The sequence below is a fragment of the Mus caroli genome, chromosome 7 (genome assembly GCF_900094665.2).
Source record: "Mus caroli chromosome 7, CAROLI_EIJ_v1.1, whole genome shotgun sequence".
NCBI classification, from domain to species: Eukaryota; Metazoa; Chordata; class Mammalia; order Rodentia; family Muridae; genus Mus; species Mus caroli.
Genome location: NC_034576.1, coordinates 23733779 through 23744898, shown reverse-complemented (window position 1 = coordinate 23744898; position 11120 = coordinate 23733779). Strand labels below are relative to the sequence as shown.

Below are 11120 nucleotides of genomic sequence, written 5' to 3'. Positions count from 1 at the left end.
CCCCTCACTGGGGGATTCTAGGCAGGGCTCTACCACTGAGCCACGCCCCCAGCCCCTCACTGGGGGATTCTAGGCAGGGGCTCTACCACTAAGCCACGCCCCCAGCCCCTCACTGGGGGATTCTAGGCAGGGGCTCTCCCACTGAGCCACGCCCCCAGCCCCTCCCTGGGGGATTCTAGGCAGGGCTCTACCACTGAGCCACGCCCCCAGCTCCTCACTGGGGGATTCTAGGCAGGGCTCTCCCACTGAGCCACGCCCCCAGCCCCTCCCTGGGGGATTCTAGGCAGGGGCTCTACTACTATGTTGTATTAGTAGCCCCTCCCCCCTTTTTGATACAAAGTCTCACAATGTAACCATAATACAGAATTCTTTATCTCCAGCTGTCTCATGGAACAGAACTATCTCTTAGCTTTCTTTGCCTTTATTTCCAGGACAGTCTACCTGGAATCACAAATTATCACTCACTGATGGATGACCCGAAAGTTCAAAGCCTCACTTGATGGATCCATGGTAATCTTGTTTTGCTTAAAGCTTCTAACTGAGGCCAACTGGATGGTTTTCCCTGGAAACACCATGTCATCCCTTGCCCAGGCATTGGCTCACACCATCCTGTAGCCTGGCACGGCCTCTCCTTCCTGACCCAGGAGATCAGAGCTGTGTCTGAGCTGAGTCAGTCCACTGGCAGGCGCAAGGCAATTAGGTGAATCACTCCATCCAGAGCCAACTCATCTATCTCATTCAAAGAAAAATGCCTAAAAGGCCCACAACCCGCCTCTTCCCACAAACTTCCACGAAAACCAAAAGCAGAACTTCTCCAGGCATGGTGCTACATTCCGGTAATCTCTGGACTTTGGTGGTTGGGGCTGGAAGATTGCAAATTTGAGGATAGCCTGGAGTACACAGGAAGACTGGGGCTCAAAAAAAAAAAAAAAAAAAAAAAAGAAGCCGGGCGGTGGTGGCACATGCCTTTAATCCCAGCACTTGGGAGGCAGAGGCAGGCGAATATCTGAGTTCGAGGCCAGCCTGGTCTACAAAGTGAGTTCCAGGACAGCCAGGGCTATACAGAGAAACCCTGTCTCGGAAAAAAAAAATTAAAACAGGAATTTCCAGCACAGCCACGCTGTCTGTCCCACCCTTCTTGGCAGGGGGTGGGATAGGGGGGGTTCCATTTTGAATACTTCTTCCCAGGATGCTCTTCTAAGTACAGGTCATGTGACCTTCAGGAATCTGCTTAGTCCCTCCCCCCCCTTTTTAAAAATTTAATTACTCATTGCTAAGTCTTACCAGTGATGTAACAAGTCTTGGTGAAGAAAAGCACTTGGGAGGCTGAGGCAGGAGGATTCCCTAGTGAGGAACTGGGCTAGGGGCATGGCTCAGTGGTGGAGCCCCTGTCTAGAATCCCCCAAGGAGGGGCTGGGGGCGTGGCTCAGCAGTACAGAACTAGGATTCCCAAGACCCTACCTTCCATTTGTGGTACTAAAAACAAATATCTGACTTCCAGACCTATGTACTCAGCTGCCTCTTGGTTTTCTTGGCTTCACTCACCTGAGTCTCTATCTGCCTCTGCCATGGTTGGCTGTGGTTTGTCTCCCAGAGGGTCATATGTTTTAATTGGTCTTTAGTGTGGCAGAGCGTTAGGGGATGCACCTTTAAGGCAGGAAGCTAGTGAGAAGCTGCCAGGTCATCTGCACACAATACTTTTGGAAGTGATTAACAAATTAACTTTGGAGGGGATTCCAACTTGGCTCTCAAGAGAAAAAATGGTTTTTAGGTTTTTTTCCCTTCGTTTTATTTTATGTGTGTGGTGTTTTGCCGTCATGTATGTCTGTGCACCATGTGCATGCAGTACCAGAGATGGCCAGAAGAGGGCAACACACAGAACTGGAGTTACAGACTTCTGTGAGCAGCCTGATGTAGGTGCTGGGAACTGAACCTGGGTCTTCTAGAAGAGCAAACTGAACCAGTGAGCCAACCCAGAGCTGTGGTGCCCCATTTTGAATTCTTCCTCAGCAATACAGTCATGAGGTGACAGGGTACTGGGGGTATCCAATGTGTGTGTGATGGGGAAGTCTCTGGCCAGAGCTAGCACCCTACTGTGTGGAATTCCCTTCCCATCTCCAAAATGATGAGTTACATATGCTTTTTTATTGTTTTTTTTTTTTTTTTTCTTTTGACTAGGGTTCAGTCTGCATTCTGGAATCTGCTAGACGGACCAGGCTGGCCTCCAACTTATGGAAATCCTTCTATTATGTTCTCTCAAGTTCTGGGATAATAGGTGTGTGCCACCATGCCAGGCTGCAGCTCTTTCCTTTACAGCTCTTTGGTGCTTGTTAGACAAACATGAGTTTGACCCAGAACTAATGTAAAAACCATGGAGCCAGGGTCCTGTAATCCCTGGTCTGGGTAGGCACAGTTGGGAGGGTCCCTTGGACTTGCTGGCTGCCAGCCTAGCTTCAGGCTCAGTGAGACCCTCTCTGAATAGAATTAGGTACGGAATGACAGAGTAGAACAGCTGCTGTCTTCCTCTGGCCTCTTTGTGCACACACACATATACACACACCACACACACACACACACAGATAATGCACTCACACACATACATATACATCCATAGACAATGCAGTCACACATATACACACATGCACCACACATACACACTCACAGACATGTACACATATGCACACACATAAACATTTACATGCACACACACCACATACATATACACATCCATGCACACACTATACACACACCACATGCTCTTGCACCGATACCATACACATACACACAACACTGACACATACATGTGCACATACATGAACACACGCACACACACACAGAGCTCTAAGTTATTTTCTTTTGTTCCTTTTTAATCGATCAGGGTCTGTTCTTCACCTCTTGGCTGGCTCTCAGGGGATCTAAAATGGCTATCCGCACCTCTCCAGCTCGGCTCCTGTTGTTCTTTTCTGCGCGTACACTTGCCAAAAACAGGAGGGAAAACTGTCTCTAAATCTAGAGACTCTGCCCGTCACCCAGCCTGAGCCTGTTGCCTCAGTCTCAGGACTCCCTCTTCATGGCTCTGTCTACTTTAACAGAGCTAAGCTGGTGAGTTGGAACACAAGCGTGACACCTGCGACACTCTCTGTGTCTGGCTTCTCTCTTCTAAAGATCACAGGGCCCCAAGTTCCTGCCTTTGCTTTGTGCTCTTCAGAGACCTCAAATCACTGGCTGTCATCTGCCCAGCTTTATAGCCGTCGCCCTCAGAAGCATTGCCCTGACATAAGAGTCTCTATCACACCCAGAAAAGAAGCCTCAGTGTGCAGGTCCCATGCCACTAAATTCCCTTTATCACCTGCCATCCAGCAAGACAATTCTATCCCATCTCAGTGGACACCCCTGACTGGGTGCAAGCTACATCACCCACCCATGTCCATTTCTCCACTCTAGCTCCCCTCTCATCTGTCCTCCCTGCTAAGGGCAGAATCATTTGTCAAAAACAGAAGTGGGAGGGGGATATAAAAATTAGGAAAGAGGGTCTAGGGATGTGGCTCAGTTGGTGGAGTATTTGCCTCGCATGCATAGAGCTCCGGGTTCTCTCTCCAACACTGAGGGAGCCTATGGCTGGGATCCCAGCACTCAGGAGGTGGTGACAGAGAACTGGGCATCCAAGGTATTCCACAGGGATATGGGAAGGTCGATGCCAGAGAGGGTTATCTAAGAAACAAATAAGCCAGGCGTGGTGACATACACCTTTAATCTCAGCACTGGAGGTGGAGGCATGGGATCTCTGTGAGTTTGAGCTAGCTTGGTCTACAGAGCGAGTTTAGGACAGTCAGTAGGTAGGACGGAGGAAGAAGACAAAGCAGGCAGAAAGGCTGTCCCTTCCCTCATGAGGACCCCGGGACTGTCCCATAATCAATGTCCATCCAGGACCAGACAGTGAAGAAAAAACACAAGGAGTGGAGTTCCTTCCTCACCTTCCCTCTCTTGACTACTGACCGCAGCCTAAAGCCACGATGCTCAATCAAAAGGCTGATGGAAGGTTCTCCTTTCTCTCCACACGCTCACCATACTTTGCAACTCAGAAATCATCGTTTTTAAAAAAGGTTGTTGGAGAAGAAAACTAAGATGTCACACATGCTAGGCAGGGGCTCCAGCACTGAGTCACACCCCCAGTTTTAGTACTCAGGAAGCTGAGGCCGGAAGATCTTCTTTTCTAGCCAGCCTGGGCTATATCATTTCAACCAAACAAAACCACTGGGTGGCCGGCTATTTCGACATGGGGGAGGGAGATGTCTTGGGACACTGATGGGGGCAGGGGTGAAATTTGGGTAGGGCTATAGGTGGATTTGGGCCGGGGTGAGAAACAGACTTGGTGCTGGGGTGATGCAGGTCTGGGGATAGAATTGGGGTGGTGATGGGCTTTGGCTAGTGGTGGCAAGGACGCCTGACTCACCGGGTCTGGGCCTGTTGCAGAGGTTTGTGGCACATACGGTCTCTGTCAGGCTGATGATCATGGAGCCCATGCGGTAGCTCATGGTCCTGTTGGTCTTTTCGCTGTGGGCACAGCTTCTTGTCACCACCTCCAGCTCTCCATCATCTGTGAGGAAAACAGCTTTAGTCCCCCAGAAGCTCCAAGTCCCAGCCAGCCGAAGACACTCCTGGCCGCAGAGTTACTCATCTCCAGGGCCAACCCTTGTGAGCCTTTCTTCTTGTTTGAGCTCACTCTGTTATCTTCTAGAATGATCCTCCCTTCCCCTGTACACATCACATGGATTTTCAGGGTCTATCCCAAGGTGAATGAAAGCAGCAGGGAGGTGCATTTAATGGGAAAAAATAAGTAAAAGAAATACACTGATTAATTAATTAGACTTTATTGGGATAGGATCTTGCTATATAGCCTGGTCCGGTCGGGATCCTGCTTCAACCTCCCTAGTAATAGAGTTCCAGGTGTGTACCAAAGTGTCCAGCTTTTATTTTAACTTTATTTATTTTGTGTGTGCATGTATATGTATGTGTATATGTGCGTGTGTGTGCATATTTGTGTCTGTGTGTGCACGTGTGTGCTTGTGTGCTCTTGTGGAGGTCAGAGGACATTTTCAGAGTCAGTTCTCTCCTTCCAGGAGGTCAAACTCGGGTTATGGGGCTTGGTGGCAAGTGCCGTAGCCTGCTCAGCGGTTTCTCTAGCCCTGTCTGCTTTTCTTGTTTTGGTTTGTTTGTTTGTTTATCTGTTTGTTTGGTTTTGGTTTTTCATGACTTAGGTCTCTCTGTGTAGCCCTGGCTGTCCTGGAACTCACTCTGTAGACCAGGTTGGCGGCGAACTCAGACATCCTCCTGCCTCCCAGTGCAGGCGTGGTGGTTACATCTATGATCTCTACCTTTAGGAGTTTCAGGCAGGAGGACCACATGTTCAAGGTCATCACTGGCTACAGTACAGGTTTAAGGCTTGAGCTATGTGAGAGACCCTGTCTTACAACAAAACAAAATAAAAACTTAAGACCAAACAACAGCAACCAAACTAAACACACCCCACCACCGCCAATCCCCAGAGCAAAGCAAAAAATATTTATCTCTGAGTTACACACAACACTGTAAACGATTCTCTTGGGTTTATTACTTTGTGTGCACGAGAGTTTTGCCTGCATGTACACCTGTGTACCATACCCAAGCTTGCTGCCCGAGGAGCAGGTGAGCCACCAGGTGGGTGCTGTGCATGAATCTCGGTCCTTCACAAGATCAACAGGTGTTTAGTTATGCATCTGTGGGGGTGTGAGAGCCTGGGCTCTCCTTCCGGAGCTGGGGGTCATGGGTGGTTGTGAGCCACCCCATGTGGCTTGGCTACCTGAACTGAACTCCAGGCCTCTGGAAGAGCGGCTGGTCTTAAATGCCGGGCTGCCTCTCCACCCTTGTTAGATGTTTAAACTTTTATATATCTTCACAATCTGGAGAGGGACGGTTACCTGGCCTATTGTTTCCTATCGGTTGTTGGGGGGTGGTCAGCCTCACCTTGCCATTCCCGAAGCACGGTAGTCCTGCAGAGGTCCTGGCCCAGGGCACACTCCTCCACCAGGCACCTCTCGTTACTCTCACACTGCATGCACTGCAGGCCCTGGGAGGCTGGGGGAGAAGAGAGGAGAGGAGTCCGAGGTGAGGGCCAGGGTTTGCCTCCCACCCCACCATGGCGTGAAACTGGTCTAGGCCTGTTCCCCTCGGATGCATGCATTGTGCCCTGATTGCCCATGGTCCACTCCCTCTCTCTAAGATCTATATAGTCCAAGCTGACCTCAAACTCACAGCAATCCTCCTGCCTCAGCCTCCTGTGTGTTGGGATTACAGACATGCACCACCTGCCATTCATTCTAACTCTGCACTTTTGCCCCCCCCTTCTTTTTTTCCAAGACAGGGTTTCTCCATGTTACCCACCCTGGCTTTCCTGAAACTTGCTCTGTAGACCAGGATGGAGGCCTTGAACTCACAGAAATCCACCCACTTCTGTCTCCCTAATGCTTGGATCAAAGGCATGCGACCCCCCCTTGCCCCATCTCCCAATCTCTAACTCTTCTTCTTTCTAGCTCTTTTTTTTTTTTTTTTTTNNTTTTTNGAGACAGGGTTTCTCTGTGTAGCCCTGGCTGTCCTGGAACTCACTCTGTAGAGCAGGCTGGCCTCGAACTCAGAAATCCGCCTGCCTCTGCCTCCCGAGTGCTGGGATTAAAGGCGTGCACCACCACGCCCGGCTTTTCTTTCTAGTTCTTGAAAAGACTTTCTACCCTGGGTCCCATTTAGGTCCTGTGTCCTCTCTACTTGGTCAGCTCTGGACATTGGATCTTTATCCCTTATCCACCCATTCCACCCTCTTCCTTAGCTACTCCTCAGGATTCTCTCCAAGACATGAATTTTTTCGTCCTGAAGCTCCAACCCCGCCCAGTAGCCCTCCAAGATAATCTCAACTGAGCTGACCTCCAAAAACATTCTCTCCCCCTTCCCCGACACTCTCCTAGGTTCTAGTCCCAGCCCGTAGCTCCTGCCTGTCTCAGAGTCTCCAGTTCTGCCCAATATTCTAGCCCTGCCCCTGGCTTCCTTAACCGTGCTTCATGCTTCCTTCTAGATTCTAGTTCCCACACTCTGGCTCCTTCCCTAAATTCTCTTCCTACCTTTATATTATTTTATTAAATATTTCTGAAATGTTTTCACTATTTATGGCTGGTCCGAAACTCTATGTAAACCAGGCTGGCCTTAAAGTCAGAAATCCACCTGCCTTGGAATTAAGGCTATTTTCCCACCACACTCTACTCTGTTCTTGGTAGACTAGCCCTGCCCGGGCTTCACCTTAACGGCACACAGCCCAGCTGTTCTCAACCTGTGGATTGCCACCCCCAGGAGGGGTCATATATCAGATATTCTGCCCATCAGATATTTACATGAAGATTTCTATCAGTTGCAAAATTACAGTTATGAAGTAGCAACAAAAATAATTTTATGGTTGGAGGTCACCAAACTGTGAGGAGTTGTATTAAAGGATCGTAGCATTCGGAAGGTTGAGAACCACTTTCAAAGACCCACCTCAGCCCTCAAATGTTTGTCCCACCCCAGGACCGGAAGTCCCTCCTCCAGGTCTTCACCTAGGCCACGACCCGCCCCTCACTTCTCGCCAATGTTATAGCCCCCGCCTTAGACTGCCCAGTTTCTAATCAGAACTTTTGCACCAGCCTTGCCTTAGTCTGGCCCCCATTTCCCAGACACGTTCCAGGAACAGAAAGGCTAAGTAACTGTCCTGAACCACACAGCCAGTTCTGACCCCAGGTGGCAGCCCCACTCCAGGGTACCCTCCTCCCAGGGTTGGATTTCACAGTAAGAACTGTCCTGTCTGAGCCCCGAGATCCGGTCTGCAATTTAGAGCCGGTCCCCTTTGTGTCAGATCTCCTTTCTTCAACAAAAGCCCCTCCCCTTTGCACCCCCACCCCTCCCCCCTCTAGCTCTCAGACCACCCAGGCCCCGCCAGAGATCTTTTCCCACCCCATTAATCATCTCCGGTCTCCCGCGGACTGGAGAGGGCTTTCCGAGTTATTCACCGTGCCAAACCCTGATTCAATTCCTTCCTCATTTCCCTCTACTTTCTCAACACCATTTCCCCCACATTTCCTGGAGGAAGAAGGCGAGGACGTAACATAGCAAAAGACAAGTGTATTCGAGGGACCGGCCCTGGGCTCCGGCTGGACCTTTGAGATGTAGACCCTCGAACCCCTGTCTTGTCCCAAAGCGGGATCCCCACACAGACCAAAACACTGTGGGGAGTGGCTGTGAGGTCACACGCCCAGTTATCATTCAACCCCTAGCTGTGAGGCTTTGGATCAGCTTCTTAACCTCTCTGTTCCTCCGCGTCCTCCAGTGTGCCAGGCACTGTGCACCAGGGATCAGAGTTTACTAAATGAATGCCTGCGGGTGTCTGACTGTGCCACGTGGAGCCTGAGAACACACCCGGAGAATAGCTGGATAGAAGGGTGGAGCGCTGGGCCATCGTCCTCTAGCTCACGCCCGGTGCCACCACGCAGCTCTTACCTGGGACACAGGTCGTCGCCAGCAGCAGCAGCAGCAGCAGCCGCCGCCTCGGGAGTCCCATGGGTTCTTCCTTCACCTCTGCTCTAGACTGACCGAGGGGAAGAACTTTTGTGAAGTTTTGTGACCCTAGGGCTCCTCCCACTGTTTGCTAAAGAGTGAGTCAGCTCCAGGGGTTGCCTCGCCTTCCTCCCCACACACCCCCAGCCCTTTCTCCTCCATAGTTCAAGAAACTGCCCCTTCCATACATAGTAAGATGCAGTCTCAAAAAAGGAGGGAGGGAGAGAAGGAGGGAGGAACGGAGAAAGGAAGAGAGAGAGAAGGAATGAGAGAGGGAGGGAGAGAGAGAGAGAGAGAAACTATGATGGAGAAAGGAAGACAACCAAATAGCAAGGGTTAGAATCCTCTCTAGCCTTGGCTACTTCTTACCAATCAGACTTTATGTTTTCAAATTTTGTTTTATTTGAGTTTCTCCAGAGAGAGTCTTGCTATGAAGACCAGCCTTGAACTCAGGAACCTCCTGCCTCAGTCTCCCCCGAGTCTGGATCATGGGCATGCTATCATACTTTGCCGAGGTGGTACAATTTCATGCAGGGAAATCATCTGGAACACTAACTTGCCAAACTAGAGGGCAAAATTCCTTCAGACCAAGGACCTCCTGGGTACTGGGCATGGTTTCAGGAACTGGAACACAGCAGGAAACACAAGGACGCCACCCTCTGCCATTAGGATGGGGAGGATACACTAGTTATCTAATCTCTCCCATCAGTCGGAAACAAGGGAAAAAAACCAAGTTGAAAGAGGAATAAACTGTAGGAAGAGAGGTAAATGGCTTAATTGCTTTAGGAGGGTGATGCGCAGGGCAGCCAGGAAAGGTATGCAAGAAGTGGATTCCTACAGAAAGCCTTTGAGGGAGAGGAAAGAGTCATCGCAAAAGCCCTGAAGGCAAAGAATCACTGGTGGCTCAGCGTGGCTGATGAGTGGGAACCAGAGAGCAGAGAGCAATGAGCAGCACCCGTACAGTACAGTAGTGATGTCACTGCTGTGAGTACCGAGTCACTGAAGCCTGAGCTGGGAAAGATGGAACCCGAGGTCTCCTGCAGGACTGACAAGGAGTCTACCAATGAGCCACACCCCAGCCCCTCACTGGGGGATTCTAGGCAGGGGCTCTACCACTGAGCTACACCCCCAGCCCCTCACTGGGGGATTCTAGGCAGGGGCTCTACCACTGAGCCACGCCCCCAGACCCTCACTGGGGGATTCTAGGCAGGGGCTCTACCACTGAGCCACGCCCCCAGCCCCTCACTGGGGGATTCTAGGCAGGGGCTCCACCACTGAGCCACGCCCCCATCTTGGTTTGATTTAATGTCAAGATAAGGTAAAAGGTGAAAAATAAAAATAAAACCACCCCAAATAAAGTTTTCTTCTAAGAGGTCCTAACTGAGAGAGTAGGGGGCTGGCCCCAGACTGTGAGGGCTGTGTGACTGACTGATCATTAGCAGGTGCCTTTCTTAGCCTCTCTGTGCTGCAAGCTTATCTGGAAGGTTGAGACAGCAAAGGTCTGAGAGGAGCCCTGAGAGAAGTGAGAGAGATCCTGTTTCATATGGAGGAGGAAGAAGAGGAGGAGGAGGAAAACAAACTATGATTGCTTTAGGGCCTCAGGCATAGTATATGCTCAATAAGCAGGTGGCTGTCTTGAACATATTCATTCCTAACTCTAGAATCTGTCCATTGAAAAGCTTTGCTGGGGGCTGGAGAGATGGCTCAGCATTTAAGAGCACTGACTGCTCTTCCAAAGGTCCTGAGTTCAAATCCCAGCAACCACATGGTGGCTTACACCGATCTGATGCCCTCTTCTGGGGTGTCTGAAGACAGCTACAGTGTACTTACATATAGTAATAAATAAATTTAAAAACATTCTACAAAGTTGATTGACTAAGTGTAGAGAGTTGGAATGTTACAGGTGCAGAGCCAAATTTATGGTAGGCTACCTATGTTTTTTTAAAATAGGTATGTATTGCTTTTCTCGGTGTTGGCTCTAACATTCGGGCAGCTGCTGGATAGTTCGGGGGTGTGCAAACACATCCCTAGCTTCTACCAATCTAAAGGCTACGAGCATCATCAGAGAGCATCTGAGGTCTATAGTAGAATTTTCCCAGTTTGCTCTAAGCCTCCCTCAGCTTTGGAAGTTGCTTTGAGATTCGGCCTACGTCATGCTGTCGCTCTGAGAAGTTCATGTAACCGTGGGTGCTTAGGGGATCACGAATCTGTGTCCCCTGGCCATGGTCACTCCCGTTTGGCTCCAGAATGTGCTCATCCTCTGGGGACAGGTGTGCTTTAGGGCAGCCGGCCCAACCTCTCTCCCAACCCTTTCCCCTCCCCTCCTGCCAGGGCTCTTGCTATGTGACAGGGAAGCTGGCCCCAGCCAGGGAGTCTGAGGTCAGTGGTTGTCATGCTGATGGTGACCAGGATGGGCCACTCCCTGGTTGTGTCACCCTAAGCCAACACAGTTCTCTGTTTCTTTACTTGGAAGACTGAACATTGGTGGGGGCTGGGTTGTGGCAGTGTGT

General features: G+C 50.3%; 1 protein-coding gene across 1 annotated transcript in view; it reads right to left on the bottom strand.

Moving 5' to 3' along the window:
• Positions 1-8694, bottom strand: part of Plaur (plasminogen activator, urokinase receptor) — a 13702-nt gene extending 5008 nt beyond the window's left edge. The window contains exons 1-3 of the mRNA XM_021168535.1: positions 8554-8694; positions 6004-6114; positions 4454-4597 (exon numbers count right to left, since the gene is read on the bottom strand). Coding sequence (XP_021024194.1) covers positions 4454-4597; positions 6004-6114; positions 8554-8614 — 316 coding nt within the window. The 5' untranslated portion in view covers positions 8615-8694. The remainder of the gene's footprint in view (positions 1-4453; positions 4598-6003; positions 6115-8553) is intronic.
• Positions 8695-11120: the final 2426 nt, after the last annotated feature.